This window comes from Rhinopithecus bieti, unplaced genomic scaffold (genome assembly GCF_001698545.2).
Source record: "Rhinopithecus bieti isolate Rb0 unplaced genomic scaffold, ASM169854v2 scaffold_21219, whole genome shotgun sequence".
Taxonomy (NCBI): Eukaryota; Metazoa; Chordata; class Mammalia; order Primates; family Cercopithecidae; genus Rhinopithecus; species Rhinopithecus bieti.
Window position 1 is genome coordinate 208,026 of NW_016810186.1, and position 18,972 is coordinate 226,997.

Here is an 18,972-nt window from a genome sequence, read left to right on the forward strand (position 1 = left end):
TCCCATGATGAATTGATGGGTGCTGACGAGTTGATGGGTGCAGCACACCAACATGGCACAAGTATACATATGTAACAAACCTGCACGTTATGCACATGTACCCTAGAACTTAAAGTATAATACAAAAAAAAAAAAGAAAGAAAAAAAAAAGAAAATTAATACAACACGACTGCCTAGTTGCCCTTTGTTCACACCACTCCAATCAGCTTGGCCCTCTTTTTAGTTCCTCATATGTGCTATATCCATCATGACACTTTTAATTCAAGGAATAAAAATTCCCATCTCAAACAGCTTCAATGACAGGACATTTTATTCTCCCATAATAAGGCATCCATAGATAGAGTGGGTCCCAGGTAAAGAATGTTAGGCCCATGCCTCCACGTCTTTTGGCTCTGACCTCCCCTAAGGGTCGCTGTCATCCTCAGCCTTGCTGCAAGGTGGCTGTAGTGGTTTCAGGAATCACAGGCAAAGAGGAACTGTTTCTTCATGTGTGTCTCTTGTTTTAGGCTAGGAAACCTTTCCAAGAAAAATTCACATGTCTTACAGGACACATGCCAACCTCTAAACCAAACTCTTGCAAGTGGGGGATGAGATTCATGTGATTAGCTGAGATCACTCAGGATTCACTCTTGAGCTAGGGATAGGGCTCTTTTCTACATAGCCACATGGTATAAAATGATCAGAAAGTGATCAGGGTCAACAGCTAGAAGAGTGGGTGATTGGGTATGAAACAGGCAATCCACAGATGCTGTCAGCACCCCACTCATATTTCCAGGCCCTATGACTTGAGTGCCTATTGTAGGGAGACCCCTTGAAACTATTGCTACAGAATAAAAGATGAAATGCTCCTGATTATTGTAAATACAAAGTCGCATGCAGGATTGTGTAAAGACAATGCCAGGTTGGACTGCCAGAATGAGCCAACAGCATGTGGTGTGCTTCCCCCTGCGGAGAGTCTATGAATGGAGGTGCAGTCAGGGAGGTTTCACATCACCAAGATTCCCATCCCAGAAAAGCAGATGTTCCTAGCTCTGGGAATGGAATGCGATCTTCATGGAAAGTCTATAAACAGATGCATGGGTGGCGCCTGTCCATATGGATAAGATAGGGCTATAAACGCCCTCATCTTGCTGCAGCTCTTCTAGGCCTCTTTAGGGTTAAGGCATACTGCCTTCTGAGAATTTCTGGTCTAACCAGTTGTCTAACTTCACGTCCTGTTTCTGTGAATTGTTTGGAACCAGCTTTTGCTGTAACTGTTACTGCTGTTCCTGTTTTAAGGCTCTGTTAGAAATTACTGATGCACACACTATATTGTCAATTCTTATCTCTGTATACTGTACTTCTGCATACAGATGTTATGTTAAAGAATTACTTCATCTGACTTCATGTGACCATCTCACCTCATAATCAAATGACCCTAAATCCTTCACTAACCTACCCCCGCCCTCACTAAACTCGATAATAAATGCTGGCATATCCAGTGCATTGTTGGCACCGTGGGACCAGAAGGCGTTGATCCCCCGGACCCAGCTTTCACTACCTTGTGTGTGTCTATTATTTCTCCACCTGCCGATCTGCCTGGAAGCAAAGAGAGAGCCCTGTTGCATTGCGGACTGCTGGCCAGATCCCGCAATATCTGTCGCCCAATGTGGCCTTCTTTGTTCCTCGGCTCAGTGCACTCCAAGTGCGGGTTCGTAATGACTAGTCTTCAGTCTCGACGGTAAGGTCTCCCGGTACGCTTTTTCTGACTCTCCCCTCTTTTTGAGTTTGTTGACTAGTAATATTCCAGGGTTATTATGGGAGAATTGCAGTTTAAACACCAGGCTTATCTGTCTTTTATTAAATTTCTTCTTAAACAGGGTGGCATCAAGGCTGTTTCCAATAACTTTATTCTCTTATTTCAGACTATTGAAAAATATTGTCCTTGGTTCCCTGACAACGGCTCTATGGACCTGTTACACGGGGATAGAGTTGGTGCTACTCTCCACCAACTCATGAGAGATGGTGTTTTACTTCCTATTTCTGTCTATACTGACCGGGCTCTTATTTGTGTTGCTTTACTTCCTTTTCAGTCTGGTGTTCCTCTTCAACTGCCAGAAGTTAATGCGGATGGTGAACCGCTCCCTTTACCTCAGGTAGCTGACTCCCCCTACTAGCCCTCCTCCTGATGAGGAAGAATTCGATCTCCTTGTTTTCTCCCCAAAAGGAGAAACCTGGTGATGATCCCCTCCCTTCGCCTCCTATCTTGGAACCTGTATATGTTAACTCTTCTTCTCCTAAGCCATTGCCCCGTCTGCCAGAGGAAGACGTGTGGCATTCATCTGAATGGCCTGTTTCTCGTTCCTCTCGTCCTTTTGGACCTCTCCCCTCTTCTAAGCCTACTGTTTCTTTTCATACTCCGGGACCCCTTCTTTCAGAGGCTTGGAATCCTACTTTCCCTAAGTCCGCATCCCGGTGCCCTCACTCTCCTTCTCTTCCTCTGCCCCTACACAATGGATGTGTGAGTCACCTCCATTGTGGGTAGAGCAGTGGCCACTTTCCAAACACAAGTTGGAGGCTTTAGCTTGCTCCATTAAGCCCCAAAAAGTCTAACTTCGTCCTGACAATTTAAATACCCTAAATGATTTTCAAAAATTACTAGGTGACATCAATTATCTCAGACCAACCCTAGGCATTCCTACTTATGCATTATCTCATCTATTTGCCACTTTATCAGGAGATACAGATTTAAACAGTCCTCGCTCTCTATCTGAACCAGCAAAACAAGAGTTGTCTTTTGTAGAACAATGAGTGAGAGAGGCACAAGTCTCTCGTATTGACGCAAATTTACCTTTACAATTTTTAGTTTTTCCTTCCATCCACTCTCCTAGGGGACTTATAATACAAAATGATTCTCTAGTTGAATGGGTATTTCTTCCTAATTCAGCCTCTAAAATTCTTTCAATATATCTTGATCAAATAGCCATTTTGATTGGGTTAGGACATCAATGTATCCCTAAAATTTCTGGCTTTGATCCAAACATTATTGTGGTCCCTTCATCAAGAAATGAAGTTAAAAATGCCTTTTCTACATCTTCGTGCTGGCAGACTAATCTAGTCTAGTTTGACTTCATTGGCACTATTGATAATCATTTGCCTAAGTCAAAATTCTTTCAATTTCTATGAAATACTTCCTGGATTCTACCAAAACTTACTCATTCATCACCACTAGAGACAGCTGTTACCATTTTTACTGATGGATCCAGCAATGGAAAGGCAGGGTATGTACGACCAAAAGATAAAGTCATTTCTACTCCATATACTTCTGCTCAAAAAGTCACATTGTTTGCTGTTATCTCTGCATTACAGGATTTTTATCAGCCTCTTAATATTGTCTCTGACTCAGCTTATGTAGTCCATGCCACTCAGGCAATAGAAACAGCTACCATCAAAAATATTGCTGTTTTCCTTGTTCTCTTCGTTACAAAAACTGTCAGAAACCGAAAGCATCCTTTTTTCATCACTCACATTCATTCTCATACTAACTTACCTGGACTTTTATCCAGTGGTAATCATAAAGTTGATACCTCTAGTTGCTCTAGCCATTACAGATGCAGAAAAATTTCATCAACTCATTCATACTAATGCCTCAGGTCTTAAACATAAATATTCTCCCAGTTGGAAACAAGCTAAACAAATTGTATAACACTGTTCTCAATGCCAGGTTCTTGTCTCCCACACAATCTCCTGGAGTTAATCCCTGAGGCCTTTCTCCTAATGTTATCTGGCAAATGGATGTTACTCATGTTCCTTCTTTTGGAAAATTAGCTTATGTGCATGTCACAGTTGACACCTTTTCCAATTTCATCTGGGCTACCTGTCAAACCGAGAAGCCACTTCTCATGTTAAAAAACTATGTTTTCATGTTTTGCAGTTACGGGAATTCCTAGTGAGCTCAAAACAGACAATGGTCCAGCCTATTGCAGTAAAGCTTTTAAAAATTTTCTTGATCAGTGGCATATTAAACATATTACTGGTATTCTTTATAACCCACAAGGCCAAGCTATTACAGAAAGAAGTAACAGAACTTTAAAATTGCAATTACTTAAACAAAAAGAGGGGGATAAGGAGTTGTTGACCCCTCACATACAAGTAAACTTGGCATTGCTCACATTAAATTTTCTCAATATTCCTAAGTCTAGTTCTGTTACAGCTGCCGAAAAGCATTTCTCTGGTAACCGTCCTATGGCAAACCAAGGAAGGGAAGTGTGGTGGAAAGATGTCCAATGTAATATACGGTCAAAAGTTTCTATTTTAACGTGGGGAAGAGGCTATGTTTGTGTTTCCCCAGGTAAACATCAATCTCCTGTTTGGATTCCTGCTAGACACGTGAAATGGTGTCCTGAAGATGCATGCAACAACGAGACACAGAAATTTGCTGAAAAAGCACCACAACAGGAAACAACTAACACCTCCAATCATCAAAAAGAAGAAAATGACCATGCTAACTCCTTTACAACAGACAATCCAGTCAGCTACCCTGAACAACTGTCTCCAGCAATCCAGGTCTGGCTCAACCTCTACCTCCTCCTGATGACACTGATCCTTCTACCCTCTGTCACCCAACAGACTGTTAAAAACTATACATATTGAGCCTATATTCCTTTTCCTCCTCTTATTCGAGCCATGACATGGATGGACGCTCCTATCGAGGTTATGTTAATGATAGTATTTGGATGCCTGGTTCTGTAGATGATCGTTGTCCTGCCCAACCTTCAGAAGAAGGAACCCCTTTCAATATTGCTTTAGGTTTTAGGTATCCACCTTTGTGCCAGGGACCCACTAATGGATGTCTCTCATTAGATATTCAAACTTGGGCAGTCACACTACCATCTGGTCACTCTGTCCCTCCTTTAGGACGCTTGATATCAGGGCTTTCATTAAAACCTTTAAGGCAGATCAAAACAGGAATCACTGACTATATTCACACATCCCAATATAAGCCTTTAGGATCTGCGTGTCCTCTCAACTTGTCTTCAAATGCTGACAAATTAATATGGAAGGATTGTGTTAGTTCAGAAGAACAGTGTTATTTAATTCTTCTCACTACACCATTGTTGAGTGGGCTCCCAAAGGTCATATGACTAATGATTGCTCTCAAGGTCACAGAGATTGTCAACATTTTCTCTATGATAATACTTATCAAAAAAGTAGTGACAGCCCTTCCCTATTATATCATACATTTAACTCCTTTTTTCCTTTTAAGTGGAAAGGGGCAGGGGTTGCCCCTCCAAAGCCAAGGCTCATTGTTCCCCACTTAGGACCTGAACATTCAGAATTATGGAGATTAACCATAGCTATGACTGGTATGAGAGTTTGGGCTGGAGAAAGTGTTATAAGTGAATCCACCTTGTCACCTCAAAAACTAAGACAATAGATTGATTTACACGACTATTTCCACACAGCCAAAAATATCACTATGGCAATCATCAAAAGGTCAATTCAAAGGTGGGACAGTAAAGATTATGAGGACTTATACCCCCCGTTGCTACTGTCCCTCCACCATCTCTCATACAACCTATTCCCACCACCCCACATTCACAAAAATGAATATCACCCCAAAATATATATACCATCTATATGGAGTCCAACAAAACTGTACCACTTAAAGTTGTGTTAAACCACCTATATGTTGTTAGTAGGAAAGATGCATATTAGTTCAAAAACCAACATAATTACCTGTGTTAATTGTTACTTGTATACTTGTATTGACTCATCCTTTAATCGATATCATAGTATTTTAATAGTCAGAGCCAGAGAAGGTATTTGGCTCCCTGTAACCTTACATAGGCCTTGGGAATCTTCCCCTTCTATCCATGTTATTAACAATATTTTACAAAAAATTCTTAAAAGGAGTAAACAATTTATTTTTACATTAATTGCAGTAATAATGGGCTTGATTGCTGTTACTGCGACTGCTGCTACTGCTGGAGTTGCATTACATCAATCTATTCAAACTGCTCATTTTGTGGATAAATGGCAAAAAAATTCTACTCAGATGTGGAATTCTCAGTCAGATATTGATCAAAAATTGGTCAATCAAATTAATGATCTAAGACAAACCGTTACATGGATGGGAGATAGAATTATGAGTTTAGAACATAGATTACAAATGCAATGTGATTGGAATACTTCTGATTTTTGTATAACTCCGTTTCAATATAATGAGTCTGTTCACAATTGGGAATTAGTAAAACACCATTTACAAGGAAGTAAAGATAATTTAAGTTTAGACATAAGCAAGCTAAAAGAACAGATTTTTGAGGCCTCTCAAGCACACTTAACTGCTTTACCTGGTGCTGAAGTTTTAGATGGTGTCTCTAAGGGGTTATCTAATCTCAACCCCATTCAATGGGTAAAATCTTTGGGAGGATCCACTGTTGCTAATTTTGTTCTATGTAAAATTTGTGCTATTGGTTTATTGTTCATGTGTAAAACTGGAAAAAATATTCTTCAATCCAATCGTGATCAGCGCCAAGCTATGATTGCTATGGTTCATTTAAATCAGAGAAAAGGGGGAGATGTAGGGAGACCCCCTGAAACTATTGCTACAGAATAAAAGATGAAATGCTCCTGATTATTGTAAATACAAAGTTGCATGCAGGATTGTGTAAAGACAATGCCAGGTTGGACTGTCAGAATGAGCCAACAGCATGTGGTGTGCTTCCCCCTGCAGAGAGCCTATGAATGGACGTGCAGTCAGGGAGGTTTCATATCACCAAGATTCCTATCCCAGAAAAGCAGATGTTCACAACTCTGGGAATGGAATGCGACCCTTGTGGAAAGCCTATAAACGGATGAATGGGGGGCGCCTGTCCATATGGATAAGATAGGGCTATAAACGCCCTCATCTTGCTGCAGCTCTTCTAGGCCTCTTTAGGGTTAAGGCATACTCCCTTCTGAGAATTTCTGGTCTAACCGGTTGTCTAACTTCACGTCCTGTTTCTGTGAATTGTTTGGAACCAGCTTTGCTGTAACTGTTACTGCTGTTCCTGTTTTAAGGCTCTGTTAGAAATTACTGATGCACACACTATATTGTCAATTCTTATCTCTNACAACTCTGGGAATGGAATGCGACCCTTGTGGAAAGCCTATAAACGGATGAATGGGGGGCGCCTGTCCATATGGATAAGATAGGGCTATAAACGCCCTCATCTTGCTGCAGCTCTTCTAGGCCTCTTTAGGGTTAAGGCATACTCCCTTCTGAGAATTTCTGGTCTAACCGGTTGTCTAACTTCACGTCCTGTTTCTGTGAATTGTTTGGAACCAGCTTTGCTGTAACTGTTACTGCTGTTCCTGTTTTAAGGCTCTGTTAGAAATTACTGATGCACACACTATATTGTCAATTCTTATCTCTGTATGCTGTACATCTGCATACAGATGTTATGTTAAAGAATTACTTCATCCCCATGTGACCATCTCACCTCATAATCAAATGACCCTAAATCCTTCATTAACCTACCCCCGCCCTCACTAAACGCAATAATAAATGCTGGCATAGCCAGTGCATTGTTGGCACCGTGGGACAGAAGGTGGTGACCCCCCTGGACCCAGCTTTCATTATCTTGTGTGTGTGTGTCTATTATTTCTCGACCTGCCAATCCACCTGGGAGCAAAGAGAGAGCCCTGTTGCATTGTGGACTGCTGGCCAGATCCTGCAATGGCCCATCACTGACTTTGACCACCAGCATCTGTATTTCTTTGCTTGCAAACTCTTTGTGATATCTGGAGTTTGCTACCTGCACAGTAGGCCAGAAATGTCAGAGGATTAATGTTCTCACCTCATGAATAGTTCTTTTTTTTTTTTTTTTTTTTTTTTTTTTGAGATGGAGTCTCACTCTGTCACCCAAGCTGGAGTGCAGTGGTGTGATCTCAGCTCACTGCAACCTCTGCCTCCTGGGTTCAAGTGATTCTCCTGCCTCAGCCTCCCGAGTAGCTGGGACTACAGGCATGCGCCACCACACTCAGCTAATTTTTTGCATTTTTAGTAGAGAAGGGGTTTCACCATGTTTAGCCAGGATAGTCTCCATCTCCTGACCTCGTGAGCTGCCTGCCTCAGCCTCCCAAAGTGCTGGGATTACAGGCGTGAGCCACTGTGCCCAGCCAGGAATGGTTCTTAATGATTGATGTGAGTATATATACTCGAAATGTATAAATATCCAAGTTCCCTCATCCCTAGGATGAAATATCTCTAATGTTTGCTTTACACTGCTCTCAGAATTTCCCCAGCAGGATTAAGCTTCAGTTACCTACGGTGGTAGCTACTTGACCACTTTCTCTTGTAGGCTCCTTACCTGTCTCATTTTTCCTCTCCACTGTGGCATTTCCTTCACCTCCTTTGACTTCCTACCTCAGAGTTGGCTTCTTAAAAAACCAAACGGAGATGCTCTGCACCATATGCCAAACTCTTTCCTGAATGCAGAGGCTTTGTGTCTAATGTTCCCATCTGCTTAGAATGCGTTTCCTCTTTCTTCTCACCTGATGCACTCTCACTCTCCCTCTAAATGTCACTTCTCTTAGAAAGCCTTCTTTGATCCCTCTCCACCTGATGCCAGTCTCCCAATGCTCATTCTCTTATTCTGTGCTTCTCTGTAACAAAGATTATGATGATTGCCATTTAATTAATTGTTGTGTGATTATTTTCATTCCATCTTTAGCCCCAACTAAACTGCTGCTTGAAGGCAAGGATTATGTTTTTGGCTCACCAACGTGTCGCTGGCACCTAATACAATGCTTGTCTTACTTGCAAGGTTAAGGACTTACTGGCTTTTGGAAAGATGAGCCTTGTGAGGAACTAAAGATGTAAGTTTGAGGGTCAAACAGACAAAATTATCAAAGCTTTGGACCAAAAAAAAAAAAAAAGATCTTTAGCCCACATGATTTCCACATTGATCTATCTTTATTTCTTGTGACAAAATATAAAATTTATCCATAGGAGGGATGCCCATTGTTTAAGGCAGAATCTTGGCATGGCTCACATATCTATAAAAGATGCCATTTTAATCATTTTAAAATAGAAACAGGATTTCATCTCAAATCCACAATGCATTTATTCATTTAATACCTACTTACTGGACATTGTACCTGGTAAGATCCTTGAACTATCTGCCATCAACTCTTCAAAAGTCATTAGAGAACATATATTAATGGAGAATATTTCAGATTCTCTTTCTGTCTCCCCTCAACTATATTTCAATATTGGACTTTTGATCTTCATTAAAGGAATAAGAAATTAATCACTATATTTGCTGGAAAAGGGTAACTCAGGACACTGTCTATTTTATCTCTTAGTGCTCACTGTGAGAAATTTCTTTTAGTGATAAGTGGCATGAAGCAAGGATAGCACAAATGAACAAGCAAATATATATGCTTGCCATCTCTTTGTCAGGTAGACTGTTCCTGACAAATCCTTAAACCTGACCCTTACCTTGACAAGAGGTGAACCCAGGTTTTGTGGGTCTTAAGACATATAATTTGGAATTTCTCTTTGAGAAAAGAGTACAAAATAAAATGTGACACAGAGCCACGGAAGGGGCCCACACGAGAGAGGGGATCTGAAATTAAAGCTTCATCAATTTCACAGTAAATCAGCATCTTGATTCAGTCAGGGAAAGTGGTCTCTTCCCACCCCACACCCCTTCACATTTTTTCTGACCCCTAAGAGTTGCTTACATTGCTTTCTTACTTCAAAGGCCCCCCTCCTCTTTCTTCTGCAATTGTAGACCATGTTTTTTCAGATTTTGGTCCCACAATGCCTTCTTTGACTCTACCCAGTAGAAAAAAAGCTCTCTCTTCCTTCAAGGCCCATGACCTTGTATAGAGAGCCCAGGGTATTTTGTAATGAACTACTCTATTTTAAGTGCATATTACTATGCCTTCTCCAGTAAGATTATCCACTATCTGGGCACAGGGACTGTTTTTTACTTTTAGACTCACTTACCACATTTCTGGGTACAGCAGAAAGGAAAGGAAAAAAGGAAAAGTATTATAGAAGCAAAATGATGAAGTTTGGAGTCAGGGAGGCCTAGTAGAGTCCTAACACTGTCACTTATTAGAGTGGAAACTTCAGATCACTTAACCTCTCTGAGTCTCACTTTTCCCACTGACAAAATGGATGTAATATTGATATTTATTTCACATTATTGTTGGGAGAATTAAGAGCTTTTATTTATTCATTGAGTATCTATTTAGCCCCTGCCTTGGGCTATTTTTGGTACCAGAGATGTCGAGTAAATGTGAGTGAGAAATACTTGCTGCATGGTGGTTCTCACAGCTGAGTTGGAGATGGAAATTTATAATGGAACAGGATAAGGCTATAACAGACATGTGAACAGAGCATAGAGCCAGACACATAAGTGCTCAATAATAGTTGTTGAATAAATGAGTGACACAATGGGGGAATTCAGAAGAGAAAGTTCTGAATTTTTCAAAATAAGAAATCGTACAGACTTGCAGAACCATCTCTATATAAACATAATGGATATGACACCACCTGGGAAGTTGTAAACGCTACACGTTAAAGAAAATGCAATCAATAGGAAAAAGCAAGGATTAGATGAGGGAAGAAAGGAAAAGGGGGCAGGAAGAAAGGCCCTAGGATGGCAAGGAGGAGGAAGGGATGTCTGTTGACCCACCTGGCCAAGTGTGCACTCCATGCCACCAAGGAAATCGGCCTCCTTCAGTCCATTGTGGTTGCTGCTTATGTCATGGACTTCAAACCGCAGGCGCTGAACCTCCTCAAAGTAAAAGTCCACAGTAAACAGTTTTGAGTACACTGGGTTTATGCAGGTGCGAATCACCTCAGTCCTGTCAACCTGCAAGGAGAGAGAAAGAGAAAACCTATCAGAGATTAGGACTATTTTTATTATTACCCTTCAAGCAAATTCATCTCAGGGCACTTCCCTTCTTCCCAACCATAAATGTTCCCCACCAAGTCATCGGGGTGGGCAGTCCGAAAGTAGAAAGTACAGGCAATACCTTCAGAGAATGAGATGAGTTTTAGGGAAGAAAATAATGTTAGACATGTAAATAACTTGAAGATTTAGAGCTCATTGTATGAGTTTGCATTATATAAAATTGTATCATTACATCATTGTGTCATTTTGTTGATGAAAAAATTGAGGTCCAGGGAATGGAAATGAGTGGGTGAGCATTATGCACAGTAAAAGCTTTTGAGTACACTGGGTTTATGCAGGTGCATAAATGATTGATTGATGCATTTCATGATTGATTCAACCTTGTCCTGCCTAATGTGCCTGAGGTCACATCTAGGCTCAGAAGGAAAGAAATCTGTAATTGATTAGTGATGTCTGATGGGCACAGTAATGGAGAAACTGCTATGTAGACGTCTCATTGTAGCCAACTCTACTCTGAGCTTCCTAATCCATGATGTCCAGTATAATGAAGTAGAAAAACCATGAGAATAGATAAGATGATAACTGCCTTTAGTCTCGAGTATGCCCTTTATTCAGTGTATAATAATGACCCATTCATTTCAATTCCCTGGGTCTCAGTTTTCTCATCAACAAAATGAAAATTAGATTAGAGGGTGAAAAGTTCCTTTCTGCTGTAACATTCCATGAGCTATGATTTCCTTTGTCCAAATAATCTGATTTCCTTTTGTCTTTTGTGATAATAGTTTTTCAGTTGTCCCCCTCTCTCAGATATTAACACATCTCTGCCACTTTCTGCACTATCCTGTGACATAGGAGGCCGATGTCTATGGATTGATTTTCCTGGCACCCTTTGACCTCTGGGTTCTGGCTAGAGTCAGCCAAATGGAGGACTTGGCAGAAGATCAGAGAATGGAAGAACAGAGAGGTGCAGGCATGCCTCTATACACACACATTCTGCTAGCAGACTTCCTTCCGCACAGGGAGCTTTTGCTGGGATTTGGTAACATAGCACCTCTCTCTTGTCCCTTCACATTGAGGGGCAGTAATGGCTTCCTGTTGTTGCTATCTCTGATGTCTTGGATGCCTCACTTTCTTTGTTGGCTCTTTTAACCCTGCCCATTTCCCTGTGAAGAGTTTAGTCCTTTAGGTTAAACTGTCTGGGTATGCCATCTGTTTTCTGCTAGGATCCTTATTGCTAAGATTCTTTTCCTACATACTTGTCACAAGTAAAAATACACAAAACCATTTATATTTTGGGAAACTTTTAAAGACTAAGTTGTAGATAACCCAAGATTCTATAGCATCCCTGCACTGGAGATACCCATCCTTCCTATTTTACAAATCAACTGGAGCCTCTATGTACTGTCAGCTTTCAAACAGAAACATGGTTTATTGGATATTTTCTGACATTTGTTAGCATAAACTACGAAAAGCATTTATCTCACTTTCATATGAGTAAAGGAAAATAGTCTCTCAATAAAGGGAAAGCGGTTCTTAACTATATTATGCATGTCCATGTTGCCTAGCAAAGAAAATCTGATATTTGTTCTAGCCACCCCTGACATTCTTCAGTTCGGTGCTTTGTCCCCAGCCCTAGCCCTTCCTATGCAGGGATATATGTGAGAGAAAATTGTCCTTTAAGGAACACTACCTGCCATTATTGGTTGGATGTACAATCCGGGTTGCAAGGGGAAGAGTGTCATTCTCATTATGTCCCCATCCAATAAATAGGCACACAGAAAACCAATCTCCAGCCCATTGCTGATTAGAATTTTACAAGTTATTTTTCTGACCAAAGGTTATCTGACTGTTCCAGCTTCCCACGGAAGACCCAGCTTTATTTGGGCTAAATTATATATTCCTATATAATGTTCATTCAGAGGGTGATGGGACTGATTATATCACTGGCCAATTGTGCAGGTACAAGAATTTACTATATCAGCATAATTTTTTTTGTTATTGAGGGATAATAGTTTTGAATAATAGCAATTAGAGATCATAAACTGGTAGTCTGCAGGCATAAGCTGACTTGAAGGTATTTTATTTGTCCTACTTAAAGTATTTTACCTTCATTTTCCCACTTACTAAGGTGGCTGCTTTCACTACACTTTAGAAAAAAATTGGAATATCTGGCAACCTTGGGCCACATTTCTTCATGGCAACAATTAGCGACTGTCCCATTCAGACAAAGCATTTACTCTTTGCTTCTCATAGCAATTTTCAGGCCTTTCTCCCTCGTTGAACTTCTCTTCCTGGCCTCTAGAGGCATTTTTGCAATATCTGGTCCAAATTCATGGAATAATGAGCCATAGAAGATATTTAATTATATTTGTGTTGTATCTTTTGATAGAGGATTTGGAAATAACCCCCAAGAAGTATGTTGTGGGTGGATTTGACATCCTCAAGACACAGAAAGGGCACCTTCTCTCCTTGTTGTTGGAAGAGAGTGCTGAGTAGGTTTAGATGATAGAAGACAGGTGATGGGAACTCAATCTTTGTTATTTTTGTTTAACTGCCCCAAAGGGCACAAATAAATGATGTGCACCAATCCTGGTACTTTTCTTCTAACTGTTGATTGTCCAATGGCATGCCCTTATATATATAAAGTTCATGTTGGCATCAAGCCACACACCTCAGACACACTATACAAGGTAAGTTGCCAGCACTGAGTGGCTTGGTTTTTTGAGGGAAATGACAAGATGGAAAGACATGAAATGATAAACATTTGCATTAGCAAGACAGACAATTTCCAAGGATAATCAGAAAGCCAGTAAGAATCCTGAATATAACTGCTCAGGAAAAGCAGGAAAACGACAATAAGGGAAGTGATTGCAATAATAAATGCATATTTGAAAGATGTTTTAAAATATTTTGCATTTCCACTTGTTATGGAAGATGCATTATTTTTTTCTGGTGGCTAAATCCAGGCTTCACATGAGCAACAGGGCCTAGGATTGTTCGTTTCTCATTGAGAGGCATCAGGGTCAAAGCCATTGTTTCCAAAAGATCATTCACTTACTGGTGCTACCAGCTGCATCCTAATCAACTGGTGGGGGTAGGGGATGGAGGCTTTCTTTAAATTCAGATTCCTGTTCCCTAATCCCTAACGTCATTCTGAGGTAGTGAGTATAGGGAAGGACCCAGAAATCTCTATTTTTAAAAAAAAGTGTTCTAGAGAGAATTCTGGTGTGTGAGCATCACTCTAGGGGAAATGAGGAGATGTAGGGTCTATCTCATGCTCTTGTGTGAGGTCAAGTTTTATTTTAATGTTGCTTACCCTCTGTTATCCAGTCTGCAAAAATGTGAGTGCTTATCTTCTCCCTTCCCTAGTCGTGATGACTGATATATTCACACTGCTTTATAATTTACAGAACATGCTCACATCCATTTTTAAAATTTGATTCTTATAGCAATCATGTGATGTAGATGTATACTGTTGTACAAATGAGAAAAGTCAAGGTTAAATATCAGCACAAGGTATTGAATGTCAGAGTGGGCACCTGAACTCATGCCTTCTGACCTCAAAGTCTGGACTACTTTCCTCAATTCATGAGCATCCTTACAAAGGAAAAAGGCAGCTAGATTATGGTGTGATGGTGACAGACTCAACCATTGAATATTGCATCTCATGAGAAGCTTTTAAAAATATCTAAAACATTTTCAGTCTAACAATAAAGTCAGTAACAACTAACACTTTTGGATGGCCTGCTATCATGGTGCTCATTTAAAAAAAAACAGCATTATTGAGGCATAATTGGCATATAATAAACCACATCTATTTAAAGTATACAATTCAGTATGTTCTGACATGTGTATACTTGGAAAACATCACCGCAATCAAGAGAGTGAGCATATCCTGCACCCAAACTTTCCTCATACCCCTATGTATCCTCATCCTCTCAACCTTCCTTTCTTCCACTCCCAGGAAACTACCGATCTGCTTTCTGAGACCATAGTCTAGTTTGTATTCTTCATAATATTATATAAATATATATTATAATATACAATCTGTGGTCTTTTTATGTCTTTATTCTTTCACATAATATAATTGAGATTTATTCATATGGTCCTATCAGTGGTTTATCCTTTTACTGCCCCCAGTCAATTACAGATGGTCATTTGAATTGTTTACAGTTTTTGGCTATTACATATAAAACTGCATGACATATTCATATACAAGCCTTTGTATGGGCATGTATTTCCTCTTCTTTTGAGTAAATATGTAGGAGTGAAAGAGACTTTTGTTTAACTTTTTAAGTTCTAGTAGGTGTGGAGTGGTCCTTCATTGTGGTTTTAATTTTCATTTTCCTAAAACTAATGATGTTGAGACTCTTTTTGCATGCTTACTTGCCACCTGTATATCTTCTTTGATGAAGTAGCTTTTCAAATCTTTCGACAAGCATTCTCTTTTCATTCTTATAACACTTAGGTACTATTATTATCCCCTCTTACTGGGAGATAGAGAGACCCCCATAACTTTTCCAATTTTACACAACTTGTAGGTAGCAGAGGTGGGATGTGAACCTATGTAGTTAAGCTCCAGAGCCTATGTATTTAACCTCTATGCTATATAGTCAAGCAAATTTGAAGCATTTTTTTCATAAACCTTGTTGTTCAAAGTAATGCATCAGCCAGACAACAAACATAAAATGTGGAACTGATAGGGAAAGTCAAAGATTGAGGCTGCAGTTGTGTCTCTGGAGATCTGATTTATCTACTGGACATATTTGAGATACAGTGGGAGCCCTGAACACTGCCCACAGAAATTGGATTGTGTGGCTGGGCACAGTGGCTCACGCCTGTAATCCCAGCACTTTGGGAGGTTGAGGCGGGTGGATCACGAGGTCAGGAGATGGAGACCATCTTCGCTAACATGGTGAAAACCCGTCTCTACTAAAAATACAAAAAAAAAAAAAAAAAAAAATAGCTGGTCGTGGTGGCGGGTGCCTGTAGTCCCAGCTACTCAGGAGGCTGAGGAAGGAGAATGGGGTGAACCCGGGAGGCAGAGCTTGCAGTGAGGCGAGATCGCTCCACTACACTCCAGCCTGGGAAACAGAGCGACACTCCGTCTCAAAAGAAAAAAAAAAAAAAAAAAAGATTGTGTGGGGGACAGTGTGTTATCAACAAACAGTTCAAGACTGTTTGTACAATGGCCATCTATTCTCTGGGACTTCCAAGGGCTGGAACTGCCACAGGCAAAGTTGCAGGAGAGGTGAGAGCTAAATCGTGTGATGCTATCAGTGGGAAAGAGGTGAAGGCAAAAGCCAAAATTACTGTCAGTCACTGAATGCTCTAAGGTTTCCTGGAGAAATTCAGGCCCTTATCATCCCAGGGGTAATAGGTCTTGGTAAAGAATGACATCATAGGCCAGAGAGAGACAAGAGGCCCTCAGGGCAGGCTTATAATTAGGTATTCCTTCAAACTGATATTCTTTAAATATTTTCGCAATATTTATTTAGTGAGGATAGGGAGAAACTAATTTTCTCTGAATAAAGAATGGCTAATTTTCTTTATGTTTAAAAATAAAGGATTTATTACAGGCAATTTTTCAAACCACATAACTTCCAAGGAGACATATTAAACCACATAAAAGTTAGATAATAAAATGAATCACCAAGCCACCAGAAATAGCATTATTCAATTTCAGGATTTCAGCTGCTTGTGACTGCCGATTTTAAGTGACTGGCCTCAGAGTTAGTGACTTGCCCTGTAGCTGCAACAAACAAGTTGCAGGTCTCAAAATCACTCAACAGAGAGAGAGAGGTTGGTACTGATGAGAGACGGTTTTAATTTTTAATTTAAATGGATTTTCTACTTTGATAGGATTAAAACTCTTTAACAGTTTGCTGGTTGTGTAAAGAGTCTCATGTGGAAACTTGAATTGACTTGTACCATTTCTTTGTGATATGTCTACATACTGAGGTTGCATCATTTCTGGCTGTCTGGCTGATCTGCCACACAGACTAGGGGTTCCTGCTCACTAGTTCCTAGGACTAAAAAAATGCCTGAGTCTTTGACAGGCTTTGTTTCTCCTTAACTTAACAACTTGGGTGGAAGTTGACTCCTGCCTAGTAAATTATTAAATTCCTTCTTGAAATGGATGGCAAATTAGGTATTAACCGACAGTGATGGGAACTTTTCTGCTCAGGCAGAAGGCACTTATATGTTATCTTCTTCAAGCTTTACCCTCATCAACTTTAAAACATATTTTTGTTTCACAGTTTGATATATTTGAAATTGGTGTGCATGTTTTAATTAATTACATGCCATTGTTTAATTGGAATATCTTTGAAATTGGAATGCGTGTTATAATTAATGATATGCCGTTATTTAATTGGAATATCTCTGAAATTGGGATGCATGTTATAATTGATGATACACCACTGTTTAATTGGAGTATCTTTGAAATTGGGATGCATATTATAATTGATCATGTGTCATTGTATAATTGGAAACAATTTTTTTCTTTCCTAGGGATACGTAAAAATAATGGTTCATTTTAACACCGATTTATCATTTTACAAATGATCCTATTAAATATATCACTCTAACTTTGCAAATGATAAAATAAAACTGTGCATCAGAAAAGTAGTGGCAAAAGTAAGACTCAAATCCAGTCTTTCTCACTCTAGAATATATGCTCTTTTTACTATACCATTTGTTGTAGGTTGAGTTTTGTCCCTCAAAATTCACATACCAGTATCTCAGAATGTGACTTCATATGGAGATAGGATTATGGCAGAAGTAATTAACTTAGGATAAGGTCATACTGGAGTATGGTGGGCTCCTGATTTGATATGACAAATGTCCTCATAAAAATGGGAGATTTTGACACAGACATGAACACAGGGAGAATGCCATATGAACACAAAGGAAGAGAGCAGAGTGGTGCAATCTCATGTCCCTTGTCACAAGGCAAGAAATGCCAAAGATTTACAGCAAAACTACCAAAAACCAGGAGAGGGGCATTAAGCAATTTCTTCCTAGTAACCCCAGAGAGAACCAGCTCTGTTGACATCCTGACATCTTGATCTTGGACTTCTACCCTCCAGAACTGTGAAGGAATACATTTCTGTTGTTTAAACCACCCAGTTTGTGTTACTTTGCTATGACAACCCTAGCAAACAAATATACCATTCTATCTCTCTTAAGAAACATCCAGACTGGCAGCACCACTTAATGGATATATCTCCAAAAAAGCACTCTTTACCTATCAAGCAATAAAACTTTCAAACACTCTAGATTAAACTGAACAAGTGATCTAGCATGACAAGTGTCTTTTTCTGACTCTTAATCCATTGAACCCTCCCTTCATTCTCCTGCCATGCACTTAACCTGGTTCTCAAGTAACAGGGCCTCTGGTGCATGCTGGGTTCTGTTTACGGATCCCCTGGGATGAACATGCTGGAGAACCTGGAGCTAGACATTCCTTTCACCAGTAGACACAGCCTGGTACTTACACTATTCAAAGCAGACAGCAGGGTTGCATCACCTTGCTCAGGAATGTGGCTCAGAAGTAAATGAAATGAGAATCCCCCTGTAGGCACCATCAGAGAGGTCTCAAGTGCTAATGTGTTCTGAGTCTTCCTCTTCCTTCGCTGGCCTCCTCAGTGCCTTCAAGCTGCTGGCTCCATCCACACAGAGCCTGAGCCAATCCTGCCTGGTTTGCCACACAAGCATAGATCTCAGCAGATACATCTTCCAGTGCCAAATGCCACATGTCCTCCCCAGCTGTTCCTTTTCCCCAGTGTGAGTGTCCAGTTTGTGAGGCTGTTTTCTGACTTCTCAGTTTGTATGCCTCATTGTCTTTTGCCCCAGTCCACTCAGCTTGAGGGACTTGTCACTGTCCTAGTGCTGTGTGATAGGAGTTTCCATGATATTCTTCATGGTCCAAACTAGCCGCATGTAGGTATTCACCACTTGAAATGTGGCTAGTGGGACTGAAGAATGGAATTTTAAATTTAAATTTATTTTGTTTAAATTTAAATAGCCACATGTGGATAGCACCGCACTAGCCTGTGCCAGCTCTATCTCCCTG

General features: G+C 40.2%; 1 protein-coding gene across 1 annotated transcript in view; it reads right to left on the reverse strand.

Annotated features, from left to right (window-relative positions):
• The window catches only part of CPNE4 (copine 4), a 659,177-nt gene that overhangs the window by 192,589 nt on the left and 447,616 nt on the right, over positions 1-18,972 (reverse strand). Inside the window, exon 9 of the mRNA XM_017891576.1 lies at positions 10,674-10,853. Coding sequence (XP_017747065.1) covers positions 10,674-10,853 — 180 coding nt within the window. The remainder of the gene's footprint in view (positions 1-10,673; positions 10,854-18,972) is intronic.